Below are 17717 nucleotides of genomic sequence, written 5' to 3'. Positions count from 1 at the left end.
TCCCACAATATTCTTGCCAGCAAGTTAAAGTATGGATGGGATGAATGGACTATAAATTGGATAGAAAGCTGGCTACATCATCAGGCTCAATGGGTAGTAATCAACCACTCGATGTCTAGTTGGCAGCCGGTATCAAGCAGTGTGCCCCAGGGGTCGGTTTTGTTCAACATATTCATTAATGATCTGGAGGATGGCGTGGATTGCACCCTCAGCAAGTTCGCGGTTGACACTAAGCTGGGAGAGAGGTAGATACGCTGGAGGGTAGGAATAGGGTCCAGAGTGACCTTGACAAATTGGAAGATTGGGCCAAAAGAAATCTGATGAGGTTCAACAAGGACAAGTGCAGAGTTCTGCACTGAGGACGGAAGAATCCCATGCACTGCTACAGGCTGGGGACCAACTGGCTAAGTGGCAGTTCTGCAGAAAAGGACCTGGGGATTACAATGGAGGAGAAGCTGGATATGAGTCAACAATGTGCCCTTGTTGCCAAGAAGGCTAACGGCATATTGGGCTGCATTAGTAGGAGCATTGCCAGCAGACCGAGGGAAGTGATTATTCCCCTCTATTCAGCACTGTTAAGGCCACATCTGGAGTATTGTGTCCAGTTTTGGGCCCCCCAATACAAAAAGGATGTGGACAAATTGGAGAGAGTCCAGCGAAGAGCAACGAAAATGATTAGGGGGCTGGGGCACATGACTGACAAGGAGAGGCTAAGGGAACTGGGGTTATTTAATCTGCAGAAGCAAAGAGTGAGGGGGGATTTGATAGCAACCTTCAACTACCTGAAGGGGGGATTCAAAGAGGATGGAGCTAGGCTGTTCTCAGTGGTGGCAGATGACAGAACAAGAAGCAATGGTCTCAAGTTGCAGTGCGGGAGGTCTAGGTTGGATATTAGGAAACACTATTTCACTAGGAGGGTGGTGAAGCACTGGAATGGGTTACCTAGGGAGGTGGTAGAATCTCCATCCTTTAGAGGTTTTTAAGGTCTGGCGTAACAAAGCCCTGGCTGGGATGATTTAGTTGGGGTTGGTCCTGCTTTGCGCAGAGAGTTGGACTAGATGACCTCCTGAGGTCACTTCCAACCCTAATATTCTATGAGTGTATGGTGAGGGAAAGGAAAAATAAAAAATCAGACAGGCTTACACTGCCCCTCCCCATCACATGCCCTCTCAGCAGCACTTTGAGGGCCTCCAGGGTGTCCAAACCCACGACTGGCACCTCAGGAACTGGGCACTTGCCCCAGGTTAGTTTTTATACTCGAGTGAATTGAAACTGTCAGGTCACAACCTGCTGCTAACAGAGCCAGCAGCGGGGAGGCTGCTGGAAAAGGGACTGTGTAGTCTGAGAGGATTTTGAAAGAAGGAAAAAGTTAGGAATAAATATCTGTTCCAAACAGAAAGGTGATGACAACCTTTCCCCTACTACCTGTGTGAGCAGGGTCTGAATGACTTCTCCCCGGACATCCAGTGAGGAGCTCGGGGGGCGGGGGGAGAAAGACTTCAGGAGCAGACTGTGTTTGCATAGACATGCCCACTCTGCCAAAGTGAGCAGCATGATGGAGCTGCTTTGCCAAAGTGATCACTTTTGGCTGGTGCTGGGTTACAAATCCCTCTTAGTATAATCTTTATGAGTGATGTGCCTGAATATTTGGATGCTAATATCTAAACTGTATCGTTAATTTATTAACCTGAATTTGGGATATTGCAGATTATGTACTATAGGTATTTTATGATTTTTAAACCAAACTTTGTATAATTAAGCATTGTATCCAGATGTATAGACACTCTTTCCTTAACCTGTGTATGAGATAATTTTCACATTAGCTTGAATGCAAGTTTAATGAAATGTGGTTATCCTTATTGTACGAGTCAAGGGCAGCAGAATGGTACTTAGCCTGCCTGATTGAGGGTTCCCTTAAATTGAACCTCATTTGCTAAGCAGGGGGTAGAGATGCCAAATCCCAGGTACTATCTGATCTTCTCCTCTCTTCTGTTTGAAGACAGAGCTGATTAGACTCAATCGAGAGTCCTTGTTTTGTCTAATCATGGCTAGAGCTAAAATCCCAGGTAACCAGGTGCTGAGCCTTCGGCCTGGTGTGGGACAGTGTTGTCCTGAAAGAGAAGTTTCCTGCTACCCACTGAGGGCTGGGTTATGTGCTGGGACCGCAGAGCATGACCTGGCAGCAGCTAATTGCAGAGGCAGTGCAGCGGCTCGGGCATGGCTTGATGGCCCTTCCCCGGGGTGCGAGGTGAACTCACATGACAGCACGGCTGAACTCTGGATCTCCGCTGGCCAAGCCCAGTAACTGCAAGTGGGGTGCAGTGGAGGGAGAGGGGAGCGATGGGTTAAAGGAGCATGTGTTGTCAGACTTTCACACTGCAAGCAGAGAAACTGAGGCAAAGGACACTGCCCAGCGTACTCTGGGGTTGGTGTTTGCTCATGGTCACATGCTTTCGGATTGTGGTTGTGGTGTTTTCCCAAATTAATGCTGGGTTCCTTTCCCCTTTTAATAAAAGTTTTCTTTGCTAGCCACAGACTCGGTGCTTGCGAGAGGGGACGTATTGCCTCTCAGAGGCGCCCAGGGCAGGGGTTCATTTTCCGAGGTTGCTGGGCAGGGGCTTGAGCCGGTTCTGATTTGTATTGTTAAGAGGAACCCCTAGACATTGAACCCAGCCGTTGTTGCTGCTGACTCTACCTGGCAGAAGGGGTTACGCTAGCATTTATCTTTCCACTCTGGACTACTTTTTTGTAGTGGAAGTATACACACAAAACAACCAATGTCTCCACAGACTTTCTTCAAATGCCTGAGCTGTGCCCTGCTAGCAGTGGGCACCGTCGGGGCGTGCATTAGTTGGCTGCTGGGCCACTTATCCGGTGGCCTTTCCAGTACGTTTATCACCACCACCTGACCCTTTGCTGTCACTTAGCCAAGAGATGCCTATTTAACCCCTTTTGTCTCTCCTCCTAATGCCTCACTAGTGCAAGGCTCAGGGACACTAACCCACCTCAGTCTAGCACCTTCCCCACACCGGCATCTCTGCTTGTAAGCAGAGGAGACAGAGTACGAAAGGTGAAAAAAGTTTATCGTCATCACATTCCTTTGGCCTGACCAGAGTGTCTGTCCCCTGGAGCCTGCTCCTGCGATTTCAGGGACGTCTGGGTCTCAGATGCTCTTAGGGTTGAGTTTGCTAGATTGTCAGCTCCTTAGGGCGGGGGCTGCTTTTGCTTGGGTCTTGTACAGCACTGCTCGCCTCGTTGGCACGTAAGAGCTAGCACCAGAGTCTGGTCCCCTCACTCTCACTGACCTCCAGTGGACCCCATAGGGCCACTCCTGGAATGAAGTGCTACCCTACAGAACCCAGCCCATAATGCAGAGCTCTCACACCAACCACAGTGTTCCCTGCACTCATGTTGTAGCCTATCTCATCACATATGCAAATCTCTGCCTCCTGATTGGATCATGAGAGACAAAGAATAGCTTTTCCTGGACCTCTAACTCCACCCACATCTCTGGTCTAGACTGTAAATGTTTATTGGGGTGGGCTAGGGGGATGATTTGGGTCTCATAGTCCCGAGTCCCTAGACATACCCAGATACTTGTTTCAGAGTAGCAGCCGTGTTAGTCTGTATTCGCAAAAAGAAAAGGAGGACTTGTGGCACCTTAGAGACTAACAAATTTATTTGAGCATAAGCTTTCGTGAGCTACAGCTCACTTCCTCTAAGGTGCCACAAGTACTCCTTTTCTTTTTCCAGATACTTGTGTTGGAGACATTAAGGATGATAAGTACTTGTGGCACCTTAGAGACTAACAAATTTATTAGAGCATAAGCTTAATGCATCCGATGAAGTGAGCTGTAGCTCACAAAAGCTTATGCTCTAATAAATTTGTTAGTCTCTAAGGTGCCACAAGTACTCCTGTTCTTTTTTGCAAATACAGACTAACACGGCTGCTACTCTGAAACCTGTCATTAAGGATGATGTAACTGTTGACATGGACTCCATGACTCAGCAAACAGCAAGACTTCTTGTGCCTGGAGGTAATTATTAACACTGACTTCATGCTGGTCAATATTTACAGTACGTCTCAGGTCAATGATGTTGATGTTCACCTGGGAAGCCAGTGGGCCAGCTTCAGAGCTTTTGGTCATGGGGCGGGGGCGGTGTTTGCACTAACTTTTTTTTTTAATTAAATGCCCTGCCTTACAAAGCTGTAAAGTTGCAAAGATGTAAATCTAGGGTAACTCCACTTAATCCAATGGTTACTCCAGATTTACACTGGGGTAACGAAAGTCACTCATGCTAATTGAGTTACTCTGGATTGACACCGGTAAACTGGGATTATAGTCTGGCCCCCTATGGGCTTGATATCTATCGAAATGAAGACTCGCTGAACTATCTTCCCCTCTGCGGTCCTGCAGTCCTGCCCCAGAGGGAACTGGGGTTTATCTGTTTAGTTAGCTATCTCTTTATTTATTCCCTTCTCTAGAAGGGAAGAAGGCAGGTTCGTGCAGCTCCGTCCGGGGAACCCACTGCACCTGGAACTGGGACTGAAGCCAGTGGGATCCAGAAGAAGCAGCATTTCTTAGCACTGCACCTAAAGGAGACTCTCCATCATAAGCTGGTTCTAGGTCGTGCTTACGTGCCCCGAATCAGCCCTCCAGCCCCTGTTCCATCTGTCCCGCTGGCAGAGGGGACCACAATGCAGCTTGTGCTCTCAGTAGGGACTGCAGAGATGGCCAATTGGAAGCCCCCAGCTAAAATGCAGCCTATGGCCAATGGAGGCTACAGGTCCCAGCCTGCAATGCTCCGGCGTGATCTGTGCAGCCGTAGCTTAGCTCCGTCGGCTGAGTCCTGTAGCTCCTGGGGAGTTCCCAGCCCTCAGCCTGAGTGATGCTGAGTCCGAGAATCACCCGGCTGGTCTCTGCTTCTCCCCTCCCTGCCTCTTACCTTGAGGGACACTAGAGGGCTGTAGCAACCCGAGCAGGGCAGCCTGGGTCGCTTGGGTTTTAGTGTGCGTGGCTGAGTTCCTTCAACCGCCCTCCTGCCTCGCCCTGGTAGAGCAGGCCCCTGTGCAAGGAGAGAGTCAGCATTGGGCCTTGTTCTCGCTGCGTCGGGCCCCGCTGCCAGTGAGCAGCGCAAATGGGGCCCATCTCACCCCTGGGCTGGCCTAGCCACACTGAGCTCCCAGCTTCTGGGGGGGCAACATGTGCTGCCATGGGAGACTCACTAACGCCAGCCCTGGGACAGCAGAACAGAAGGGAGCTGTGGGCTGGGAGTGCTGCAGGAGAGGTTACGGGCTGTAACGCCCCATGGGCAGCAGGTATCCATGGCCGGGGTGGCTAAGCCTCCCCTGTTCTGCCCCAAGGCCCTGCCTTCCTCCCTCTTTCCCCTGAAGCTGGTGGGGGCTCAGCTCCAGCCAGTGGCCTGGAGCTCAGGCCCGTCAGCAGCCAGGGCCTGGGACTGCCCTGGGAAGCTCGGGCCAGCTTGGGGTTCAGGCCAGCAGCCCCAGGGCAGCACTTGGGCCATCCCGGAGGTCAGGCCAGTGGCTTGGCCTGGTGCTCGGGCCAGCGGCTCAGCCCAGGGATCGGGCCAACAGCTCAGCCCGGTGATGGGGAGGGCTGGCACGGCTCGGGCGGGCTGGCCAGCAGCTCAGGGCAGGCAGGGCTTGGGGCTCCTCTGGCGGCAGAGGGGGTTTTGGGGGTAGCAGTAGCAGGGGGGCGCTCAGGGCTCTTCCGGCCACAGGGAGGGTGCAGGTGGAAGGGGTGGGGCCAGCAGGTTAGCCTCCCCGAAACGGGGGTTCACCCGCCCATGTAACGCACTAAAGAAAACCCGCAGCAGGCAGGGGCACAGGGACCTTGCAAGCCCTGGTTAGTACGGGTGCAGAGGCAGTGGCTGGCTGGTGATCAGCAATGGAGCCTCTGGCATCTAAGGGCGTGTCTACACAGCAGCTAAACACCCATGGCTGGCCATGCCAGCCGACTCGGGCTTGTAGGACTTGGGCTGCAGGGCTGTTTCACTGCTGTGTAGATGTCTGAGCGGGTTCCCAAGCTTGGGCTGCAGCCCGAGCCCAGATGTCTACACAGCAATGCAACAGCCCAAGCCCCGCGAGCCCAAGTCAGCTGGCACAGGCCAGCCATGGGTGTTTAGCTGCTGTGTAGACATACCCTAAGCTGAGCATGCCCTCTGCAGTGTGTTGTGCCCTTCCTTCCGAACCTCCCTTTCCCCTCAGTAACGCCCTTCCCCTCTCCCTGAGCAGGGGCGCTGGCTGCCCCAGCCTCCCAAGGACAATCAATACATCAGCTCCCCCTGGGCCCTATCGCTTAGACCGTGGAGTTTCATTGCTTGTTAGCCAGGCCGTGGGTAAATCACACTTTTAGAAAATTCATAGCAGCGTAAAAGGCAAAATATTGAATTCCCCCAAGTTTGCACACAATGAATTTCACAACTAAATTCAGAGAGACAAGGTTGGGGAGGTGATATCTTTTCCTGGACCAATTTCTGTCGGTGAGAGAAACAAGCTTTCCACCTCAATCAGAGCTCTTAGCGCTTCTTTCTTGTTTACACAGAGCTTGCACAACAGAAGTTGGTCCAGAAAAGATACTACTTCACTCACCTTGTCTCTCTAATACCCTGGGTCCAGCACGGCTACAGCAACACTGCAAACGACAACTGAATTAAGTCAGTCTCAAGGCTGGAGTGAATTTCACAAGTAACTTTGGTCAGTTTTGAGTTGCCTTACTAGTAAAACTAATTCCAGCCTTCAAACTGACTAACTAAGAGAACTGTTTGTATTAAGGACTCTAAGGTAGACATTTTCTTTAAAAAAAAATATTGGAAAGATCACTGTCTGGGGGCATGGCCACGATTTCTGGGCCCTCTGTGACAGGGTGATTTGCACAGGGCCCTGCTCATTAGTTAACATGAAGCTCACAGCTTCCACCCTCCTCTCCTCTTACTGTACCTGGAGGCTCACATTGGCGGGGGAAGCAAGAAGAGTCATATAGCCGTAGTTGTAAGGTGAGTGCCCTGGAAGATTCAATCTGGGTCTGGGTCGCGGTTGCGGTCCTCTCTCAGCTTCCCTCCTGGTTCTCACTTCTGCATCCTGGACCTGCAGAAAGACAGTGTTAGGGCCACACTGCAGTGTGATCTCCAGGTAACAGGGGGCCATGGGACAGCACAAGTCTGGGTGGGGCGGTGAGCTCTGCTTCGGGCAGCAGGCCCCCCGCTGAGTTCATTTCAGGCTGCCGAACTGTCCCACTGGCAGGAACTCAGTTGGTAACATGGAGCTCGGGCCCCATCATGGGATGGCTAAGGGCTGAGTTTGCCATTAAATCTCCACTGGTGCCTGAATGGGGCTTTCTCTTCTCTGTACTGACACTCCAGACCTCTCAGCAGTGCACCAGGAGCTGAGAGCGGCGACGGAGACACCTCTCCCCTCTGCTCTGGGAGCTCTCCTGGGACCTCAACATCAACTCCAGCTTCCCACAGTGTCCTGCAATGGTCCTTTCCGTGGCTTCCCGGTGAGCTTTACTCTTGGCTAACGCTGCCAGTGGTGCAGAGAGCAAACAAAAGGAAGTGGGGATGCTGTCTAACAGGTGGCCAGCAGACCAAAGCAGCGGGCTAATTCACTCCAGTGTTAATTTAGTTCAAAGGTGACAGAAATGATATTGTCTTCACTTATCTGTAACCAGTTTACATTAGGTTTTACCCTAGATCAAAGGCTATATTAGCATTTGGATGAGAATGTACTTGTTGTGTAAACCTCCTGAAAAACCAGTGAATGTTACCTGTATGGCTTTCTCTTATCTATTTTTATTATAATGTGACAATTTCCTTATGTATATCACTAACCAAAATTACTCATCAAAGAAATCTTTTGAACGCTGAGGAAGGGTTTAAGGACTTTAACAAGCAAATGCTAACGTCAAAGCAAGTGGTCATTGATTTGGCGACCTGAGGTCATGGACTCCATCTGCGTTCTTCATCAAAGGAAGCGCCCACGTGGGTGAAAAGCCAGCGTGTCTTCTGTGAGCAGGATCTATAAATACTGATTCAAGGGCATGATCCAGCATCTCTGAACAAATGGATTCTGATAGAGGGAATCCTGAGTGATTGAACAGAGGTCCCCAAAAAACAATTTGGGTAACCCTGAGAGACTTAAGGTGAACTAGCAGAGATCTCTGCTATCATTTGGACTTACAAACTCTGACTCAGCAGTTATGTATTTTACCTGTTTTACCCTCTCAATAACTCTCATTCCTTTTCTTAGCTAATAAATATTTAATTTACTAGAGAAATTAGCTACAGAATTGTATTTGGTGTGAGATCCTGAGCATCCATTGACCGGGGTGAGTAACTGGCCTTTGGGATCGGGACGGAAGTGACCTGATGCGTGGTGATTTTTGGTTTATGTGACCTTTATCACCAAGTCCAGTTTGTCTGGGTGGTAAGGTTGGCTGGAAAGCCTAAAGGGGCCTGTCTGTGGCTCCATGGGAAGATTAATAGAGTGATCCAGGATCCCATGTCTGTTACTGGCTTGGTGACTTCTAATTATAGAACACACCACCAGTTTGGGGCGTCTGCCCTGTCTTCTGACAGTCTGACCTGAGACTGGCACTCTGGCAGCTGTGAACCCCTGCAGACAGCGTGACAGAAGTGGCAGGCCAGGGTCTGTGGACGGACAGGATGGGGGCTGTCATGCACGACGGGAACATCACAGCAGACAGGGGAACGAGGAGCTTGCAAGGCCTGGTGGAGATGGAGCTGGCTAGTGAACAGCTACGGAGCCTCCTGGCGCCTGAGACTAATCGTTCCCTCTGCATCCTGGCCTGGCCTCAGTCAGGCTGCGCCACTAGCTAGAGTCCATTTCCCTGTAGCACTCCACGAAATATCAGGATCGTGCTTGGTTTGCTCCATGGTGATGGAGCTGTGCCCTCTGCCCTTCCTGCCGAGCCACCGTTTCCCCTCAGTAACTCCCCGCCCCTCTCCCAGAGTGTGGGCTGGACAGCTGGGGTTCATCCCCCCTTTCTTAATCTGGTGCTCCTGGGATCCAGCTTCTCCCCCACCAAGGGTCGCCAGGTGTCCGGCTTTCGACCGGAACGTCTGGTTGAAAAGGGAAACTGGCAGCACCCAGTCAGCACAGCTGAGCGGACGCTAAAGGTCTGGTTACCTGCAGGAACGGGCTGCTGCCACCCGGGGACAGGAAGAGCAGCAGCTGCTTTTGGAGCCTGGAGGGGCAGCTCCGCTTAGCAGCCCCTTCCTGCCCTGCCCGCCCCGCCAACCTGATGGAGAGAACTGGCTGCTCCAGGACCGGGCTCCAAAGTAGGTACCGGTGCTGTTCAGGGGGGCAGGGGAGTAATTTGTCTGACCCCCATCCCACTGTGCCCCGATTTCCCCTTCCCAGTCCCTTGCTACAGGGATCCTGTGCCCCGATTGCCCCACCCCAGCCCCTCACTCCAGGGACTGACCCATCCGCCTCACTGTGCCCCGATTGCCCCACCCCAGCCCCTCACTCCAGGGACTGACCCCTGCCGTGCCCCACTGTGCCCCAATTGGTCAGGCTCCGCGTCAGCTCCTCCCAACCCAGCTCTGCAGGCAGCAGGTGAGTCCCCGAGGGGTGGGGGAGCAACCGGCAGGGGTGGAGAGCAAGCGACGGGGGTGGGGGGAGACATGTGAGGCAGGGGATGGGGCCTCAGAGGAAGAGGCAGACAGGCTGGGGCCTGGGGGAAAGGGGTGGGGCAGGCGTATTCGGTTTTCAGGGATCAGAAAGTTGGCAACCCTACCTCCACCTTGGCAGGCCTTAGCAAAGTCAGGGAGCCTGGTCTCCAGGTGGGTCTGGGTCTGGCTCTGGGTCGCCACTGCTTCTCCACTTGTCTCCTGGCTCTCACTGGTGTATCCGGCTGCAGAGGGAGGATGGGAGCTGAGAGCCGGCTCTGGGCTCGGCGGCAGTAGGCATTGCCTCAGCACCAGCGTCAGGACCTACCTGGGCTGGCCGGGGCCAGGGCTGGGGGCGGTGGCCTGTGGAGGGCAGAGAGGTCCCTGTGCAGCTCAGAGTTGAAGGACAGTGAAGCTGGGCGGGCGATGCTGGACACACGCAGTTCAGTCCCCTCGCGGGGCAGCTGGGCTCTCTGCAGCCTGACCGGGGAAGGCCCTTCCCGGTGCTCCCGCTGACCCCGACTAGGAAGGGGCGGGCGGATCAAAGCACCCCGTAGAACGGTTACCGCGCTGCAGCACCCACGCAGCCAGTCAGTGTGCGGCAGGCAAGTGCACTGTGAATTCACACCCCGGCGTGCCACAGGCTGGCTCGCCGTGGGCACAAGCCCTGAGTCAAGGGGCAGATGCAGCTTCCCCCGGGTGATGCAGCCGCACTGGGGTTGTGACAATCTATCGCGCTGTCTCCCTGAGCCCTGCCGTGGCTTCTGTCCCTTGGCGCTCCGCACGCCGCACGGGCACCCATGGGAGAGCCTCCCGCGACAGTCGGGACAGGCGAGCACAGAGTAGAAGGACAAAGAGTGACACCCTAGAGAGCCCTGCAGAAGGAGAGGAGCCCGCAGCGCCCTGCAGGGGAATAGAGGGGGTGGGGATGAGCAGCCCAGGTGGGAATGGCCAGGGTCGGATTAACGCAGGAGCTTTAGGGGCTGCTAAAGGCCCCGGGCTAAGGGGGGCCCCACAAAAATAAATCCATAATTATATACAATTCAGTGGTCACCAACCCGTCGATTGCGATCAGCTGGTTGATCCTGGAGCCTCTGCCAGTCTATCGCGATCTCCGGGCTGCTAAAAGTCCAGCGGCGCAGCAGGGCTCAGGCAGGCTGCCTGCATGCCATGGCCCCACGCTGCTCCCCGAAGCAGCCGGCTACTGGCGTGTCTCTGCAGCCCCTGGTGGGTGGGGGAGGCTCCGCATGCTGCCCTCACCCCCAACACCATCCCCACAGTTCCAGCCAACAGGAGCTCCAGGGGCCCCCCAACAGGGCACGCAGAGACATGCCAGAAGCCAGCCGCTTCTGGGAGCGACGTGGGGCTATGGCAGGCAGCCGACCTGCCTGTGTCCTGCTGCCCTGCTGGCCACGAGTTGCCTGTGGTAAGTGCCTCCTAGCCAGAGCCTGCACTTCTCACCCCCTCCCTCACCCCAACCCCCTGCCCCAGGTCAGAACCCTCTTCTGTACCCAAACTCCCTCCCAGACCCCACACCCCCTCCTCTACCTCAACCCCCTGCTCCAGGTCAGAACCCCCTCCTGCATCCAAACTCCCTCCCAGACCCCACACCCCCACCTGCACCCCACCCCCCTGCCCCAGATCAGAACCCCCTCCTGCACCCAAACTCCCTCCCAGAGCCCACAGCCCCTCCTCCACCCCAACCCCCTGCTCCAGGTCAGAACCCCCTCCTGCATCCAAACTCCCTCCCAGAGCCCACACCCCCACCTGCACCCCACCCCCTGCCCCAGATCAGAACCCCCTCCTGCATCCAAACTCCCTCCCAGAGCCCACACCCTCTCCTCCACCCCAACCCCCTGCCCCAGCCTGGAGCTCCCTCCTGCACCCAAACTCCCTCCCAGAAAGAAACTAATATAACAGCAGTTCTAAGGTAAGAAGTAGGCTATTTTGAATTAACTTAACTATATTCTACATGTTTTCAGAGTGAAATGTAACCACAGAATGGCTTTATGTTAATTAAAAAGCAAGTTTAGTATAGCATTAATAGCCTCAATGCCATAATTGTGATCATTTTGTTTTAAATTAGGAAAAAGACTTGTATCCAGGGCCCCACAAAATCTAATAGCCCCGGGCCCACAGGAGAGCTAATCCAGCCCTGGGAATGGGGGATTACAGTCAAGCCTTTCCACCTTAACTCTGACCTTGGGACACTGAACTATGCAGTCCCCTTGTTCTCCATGTAAATTGTGTTTTGAACGGAAATGCTGCAATTACAACAACAATCCCAGCCCGCAAACACCCAACGTCTGCTGGGCCCTTCCTGGAGATGGTCTGGGAAGGGCTGGCTGGGTTGCTGGGCTGGACAGTGGAGACTGGCCATTGCTGGCTGATTCTTCTGTCTTGCATCCCAGGTTCAGGCAGATTCCCCAGCTCAGTCTCCTGCTCTGACGGCACCAGGATGCAGTCTGGGCCGTTCCCAGTTAGATCCCTGTGTTTTATTACACGATTGTTAATCTGCAGCAGTGCTTCTCCATCCTGATCTGCCTTCCCTGGCCCAGCTGCTGTCTCTTATTAACCGATCTCTGGTACAGAACCTCTGGGGCCCATATCTCTCTGGTGCCACTGTTGTTCCCTGCTCACCTTGCTCAGAGGAGAATAGCAGCCAGGACAGGGTTTGAAAGGTGGGGGTGTGCGTTTTCTGTCCTCCCTCCTCACTCGCAGCAGATCCTGTGGGTGGAGAGAATTCAGCAGTTAGGGCCATGTCTCGTTGCCAGAGTCTGTGTTTTGCACCAGCTCACTGCCCAGTCTCAGGGAACGCTCAGAGCAGGATCAGCTCCGGAGGGGCAGGGCTGGGGTGCATTTGCTGAGCTGGCTGGGTGCCAAGGCTGGCATTGGCACAGCGGGGAGGTGGCAGAGCAGAACGAAGAGCACAGGGTAACAGACAGTAGAAATGGAGAGCATGTAGTCCATCCCCAGTCACTAAGGCAGGGTTATTCTCTGCAGTGCTTTGTCCAGTCCCCTTTTAAATAGCAACCAGCTCCCCCTTAGGGGATGAGTGTGCAAGACCTTTCCTCCTGCTCCACCAGGATCTACCTCTGTCCACTTTTCTCTCTTTACTCCAGGCTATACCCCTTGGCCCACTCCATGATTCCTCTCCCTGCTTGATGTTCTCCCCTCGAAATGGCCACACACTATTAGTCCCCCTTCGATGTCACCTAGACAAGCTAGCCCCGTATGACACTTAACTCTCTCTCAGTGTGGGGGAGGTGGAAGGACTACATGGCCTCCTGATGGCCCATCTAGCCCTACATTTCTATGAGTCTGTGACATATCTTGCCATTTTCAACGTTCCTCATAAACCTGTCCCTGCAGTCCCTCAAGCCCTTCTCTGGCTTTTCGCTGAATTCTTCCCAGTTTGGGGAGGTCCTTTTGGTCCTGAGGGACCCAGAACTGGACTCAGTACCCCTGGGGCACTCTCACCAGCGCTGTACTGGCATCGCCTCGTCGCTGTATGACACAATACATCAGTGGGCGCAACTCCTAGCCCACATCCTCTATGGTGGCCATCTGACAAGGCAGACCCATAGCCCAGCTGCTCTGCACTAGTCTCCCCCCTAGGTCTCTGGCTACGGCTGTTTCTCCAGTCTTTCCCGCTATGTTTTGGGTTGTCACTCCCCCCCATGTCTTCACTTCCACTTTTCCAGGCTGAATTCCATTGTGTTATTTCTTGCCCTTGTTTCAAATTTCTCTCAGCAACTTTCTGTCATTTCTCTCTCCTCGTTAGTGTTTGCAACTCCTTCCAATTTAGTGTCCCGTGGCAATATCGTGAACAGACTGGTCACACACCTTTCCAGGGCACTCAGCTGGCTCTTCAGTCAGACAGGACCTAACCCCGAACCCTGCCATGTCCATGAGATGCCTCTCCAACCCTTAGTACACCTGCCCTATGTCGTTACCCTCGATTTATGGCCTGCTCAGCTGATTTTCTGTCTATCAAATGCGTTACTAAAACTCTGAGAGAATTCATTAGACACATTCCCTTCGTTCACTAGCAATGGATTTGATCTAGTGCAGCAATCATCAGCTTACGTTGCTATGGCTTCTTCGGAAACCCTTCTGGCTCCACTGCCCCCTAGATACCTGCTGTCAGGGTTTGCAAGGTCTGGGCTATGTCCCAGCCACTGAACCGTCCCCGGCAGTACCCCAGCTTAGTGTGCCAGACCCCCCAGGGTCACACTTTCCCACCAGGGCAAGGCCATGCTGCCTTAGCACCTCCTGCAGGGGCCTTCGGGCTCCATCAGCTCCTGTTTATCCCCATGACTCTCCACCGCCAGTCCAACCAAGAGCAAAGCCCTGAGAGAGGCTGTTCCTCAGCGGGGAGCAATGCAACCGGGGGCACCTGCAGTGAGGTCAGCCAGCCTTTTCCAAACAAGGTTGTTTTTATTAGTTCCCTGGCGCACAGCTGAGGTCAGCGCGGGGAAGGTAGATTCCAGACAGAGTCCATGTGGGTGGGAGCCAGAGCCCAAAACCTGCCCTCTCCTTGGAGCCCAGTTCCCTCTTCTTGGCCCTCTGTGCCTGCTCTTGTAAGACACCATCCCCTGCCCACTCTCCAGCCAGGGCCGTGCGCTCCGCTTCCCCGCAGGAGCTGGGGAGAGGTAACCGGCTCTAGGAGTTCACGTGGGTCATTGAGGCTTCCATTGTCTCTGTAGGGTTTTCCATTCTGCTCAGCTGAGTCCAGGCCAGCCAGCCCTAGAGGCCCTACATCTCAGACCCCTAGCCCTGATCTCCCATGGCCCAGGGAGAGCAGTAACTCCTTCCCCCGCAGGACACAACCATGCAAAGCGGCTAGTCCAGAGTCACACCAATAGTTCATAAAAACATTACAGCAAATTCCCACTCTGAGCTCCCTGCCTCGCTTTCCTCTCAGTGGCAGCACAGTGTGGAGACCCAGGACGGATGTGCAGCTGAGGACGGATGTGCATTAGCAGAGCTGGGTGGGGAGACAGGGGGGTCATTAGCCAGCTGGCTTGTGGCCCTGGCCTGGACTAGCAGGAGGGCTGCAGGTGAGGGCTGAGGTATGTGAGCCGTGGGTAAAACCTGGGAGTGTAAAAAGCCATTTGGGGCATGGGAAAGAGGCTCCCTCAATCTCATTTTCCTCTCCCGCCGCTATCCGCCCTTCGCCAAGTCCCTGATGAAATGTTTGTCCATTGCACAAGCCCTGACCTGAGCAAGGGGGAGCTGGGATCTGCCCAGTGCAGATCCCCACAGTCACAAAAACATGTTTTCAGCAGGGCCCCCCCAGCTCAGCCAAGAGAGGGTGGGGAGGGGGAGGGGGCCATCAGCCAGGCAGCAGGTGAAGCATGTGACTAACCCTTGATCAGGATGTTCTGTCACACAGGCGCTGTCAGCTCCATCCCTCCCAACCCCTGCACACCAGCCCAGCTCCAGCCCTCGAGGGCCTGACTCGATGGGACCGGGCCAGCCAGGGACCAGTATGCCCCACTGCCATGCCCAATGTCTGTTCCCTCCCCGTCGGCCGCAGTCTCACTGCACGCTCCGTCTCCCAGCGGCCCTGCAGGCTGGTCTGCCCTGCTCCAGTCTGCACCCGCACTAGACATGCCGCAGTGGCACAGCGGTAGGGTAGACACTGCAACGACGGGAGGGGTTCTTCCCTCGCGGCAGGAAATCCACCGCTCTGAGGGCCGGGAGCTGGGTCAATGCACCAATTCTTCTGTCAACCTAGTGCTGCCTACCTTGGGGCTGTCCCCTTAACTCTGTCATATGGGGCAGGCATGTTACACCGCTGTGAGCAATACCGTTCGGTCAAGCTAACTTTGTAGTGGAGACTAGCCCTAAAACCTGCTTCCAAGGCATGGGCAGCGAGTCCCTCTCCCCACAGGGCTGCCTGGAGAGATAGGGACCATGTGGGTCTCTCCCAAGGCCCGTGGGCATTACGGTGGTTATTCGTTTAATCTGTGGTGTCTACAGCTGTGCCATGCATTGCACAGAAAACTCCTAAGACACAGGCCCTGCCCCAAGGACCCATCTATGCCAAGGGCTCCCACACAAGGCCAGAATCCATACAGCTCTCCCACCTTCAGTGAAGCTGGGCCGGTTTACACCAGCGGAGGATTTGGCCCGTCCTCTCATGGACATCCCTTTTCAGCTGTGCACTTTCTCAGCTGGAATCGGCAGCAGCCTGTGACCCACACAAAGCTGTCCTCCACCAACAGCCAGGGAGCCGCAAACCACTGCCCGAGACCCACTGAGCCGGGGGGGGGGGGGCAGTGCCCAAGTGAGGGTGTAACAGTATGAGGAGGGGAAGAGGGCAGGTCCGGGGGTACTCGGGTGAGGCAGATAGGGCTCCTGCTGGGTCCCACATTTCTCTTACAGTGCAGGGAGAGGATGCTCCCTCTTTGTAAGGGCTGCTCGTGGGAGTGACACAAGCGAGGAGAAGGGCTTCGCAGCCAGGCTGTGGGAGGACACTGGAAGGCTGGGGGAAGCATGGAGCGAGGGGTGAGAGATGTCTCTGGAGGGCAGTGTCACTGGCTGACCGGACAAGACGGGGCAATTCCAGCCAAGACAAGGCCAGAGACACAGGCAGGGCTGTGTGGGGAGCGATGGGGCGACCATGGAAGAGACTCACGGCCAGGGGTAAGGGGGGAAATGCAGGAGTATGAGGCTTTGGCAGCCACGTTTTGAGGGAGCTGGAAGGGGCAGGGGCAGCGTCTGAAGGTCTCAAGAGGAGGTGCCCTATTCTTTTCTTTTGTAATTTAAGCAGTTGAGCTGCTCCAATCAAAGGGCTCCCAATGTCACCCCCCTTCGTCCCTGCTTCTCCCCGCCAAGCTGACATCAGCTGCCCCATTCCTACTTTTACAAACGGCATTTTGCAGTGTGCTCCCTCACCATCCCAGATCCCAGCTTGCACTCAGACCAGGAGCTCAGCAGGAAAGCGATGGACACAACCATCGGACCCTAGAGGATGTTGTCTGCAGTGTTGGGGTAGCCATGTGGATCCCAGGCTCTGAGAGTGACAAGGTGGGGGAGGTAATAGCTTTTATTGGACCAGCTTCTGCTGGTGAGAGACAAGCTTTCGAGCCACACATAGAGCTGTTCTGCAGGTCTGCACCCAGAGCTCTGAGGGGCTCAAAAGCTTCTCTCTCACCAACAGAAGCTGGTCCAATAAGAGACATCACCTCGCCCACCTTGTCTCCCTGAAACCCTACAATAGAGAAGCAAATCACATAATTAGTGACCAGGCAGGAGAAAGAGACACACACACACACAACAGCACCAAACACACACATACACATACACACACACACACAACAGCACCAAACACACACATACACGCACACAATCTACCAGTGGAATTATGGTGGGAGGTGACGGACGGCTTGATTGCCTTCCTGTGATGCTTCAAGTATTGCCCATTGCCACAGGCAGGACACTGGAGCAGCTGGATTAATTGTCTGAGCTGGTACAGCAAACCCAGTGTTCCTGGGGGGGCAGCATAAAGTCCTTTGGTTCAGGGAGGTCACAGTGCCGGTGAGAAGCTAGTGCCTGCGGGCTCAGGCCTGGGAGCACGGCTGCCTCTCGCTGGTTCCAAAGACAACCAGCACTGCGATCCAGGCCGTGTCTCGCCGCAGCCCCGCACCCAGAACCTCCACTTCTTTTGAATAATGTCAAACCCAAATCCTCTGCGGGTCGATGGGTGTGGTTCCTGGTCTCCCTCTCCCACTGTCCCCCCCGTCTCATTGCTCAGGCCTGTCCCTCCTCCACACTCTAGAAACCTCTTTCTCTCCTACCTACCTCCACTCCTACCGTGGAGTCCCCCAGGTCGGCCCCAGCCACCGCCACGAGGGCGAGCACAGCCACTAAACCCGCCAGCAGCCAGAGCCTCATCCTGCACCGGGCTTGGTCCGCCTGCAGCTGCTTCTCCTACAGCCTCACAGACTGTCCTGCTGGAGGGCAATGAACTGTCGCCAATCCCCGCATGGACCTTGACTGTTGGATCCTAGCTCCTAGCAGCCAGCTCCAAGGCAAGCTGCCTAACAGCTTGG

General features: G+C 54.6%; 1 protein-coding gene and 1 long non-coding RNA gene across 3 annotated transcripts in view; one reads left to right on the top strand and one right to left on the bottom strand.

The window, feature by feature from the left end:
- The window catches only part of LOC122458452, a 24945-nt gene extending 15060 nt beyond the window's left edge, over positions 1 to 9885 (top strand). Inside the window, exon 3 of the long non-coding RNA XR_006278502.1 lies at positions 9813 to 9885. This is a non-coding gene — a long non-coding RNA (uncharacterized LOC122458452). The remainder of the gene's footprint in view (positions 1 to 9812) is intronic.
- Positions 1 to 17717, bottom strand: part of LOC119851981 — a 25724-nt gene extending 8007 nt beyond the window's left edge. The window contains exons 1-5 of one of the 2 annotated variants that reach the window (XM_038392667.2): positions 17467 to 17717; positions 12295 to 12381; positions 9783 to 9899; positions 6962 to 7108; positions 4948 to 5067 (exon numbers count right to left, since the gene is read on the bottom strand). In XM_038392667.2, the coding sequence (XP_038248595.1) occupies positions 4948 to 5067; positions 6962 to 7108; positions 9783 to 9899; positions 12295 to 12381; positions 17467 to 17559 (564 nt within the window). In that variant the 5' untranslated portion in view covers positions 17560 to 17717. The remainder of the gene's footprint in view (positions 1 to 4947; positions 5068 to 6961; positions 7109 to 9782; positions 9900 to 12294; positions 12382 to 17466) is intronic. The other variant, XM_043507069.1, reaches the window with a different exon arrangement.

This window comes from Dermochelys coriacea, chromosome 2 (assembly GCF_009764565.3).
Source record: "Dermochelys coriacea isolate rDerCor1 chromosome 2, rDerCor1.pri.v4, whole genome shotgun sequence".
Classification (NCBI taxonomy): domain Eukaryota; kingdom Metazoa; phylum Chordata; order Testudines; family Dermochelyidae; genus Dermochelys; species Dermochelys coriacea.
Note: the sequence above shows the minus strand (reverse complement) of the source record. Positions and strands in the feature narration are given on the sequence as shown.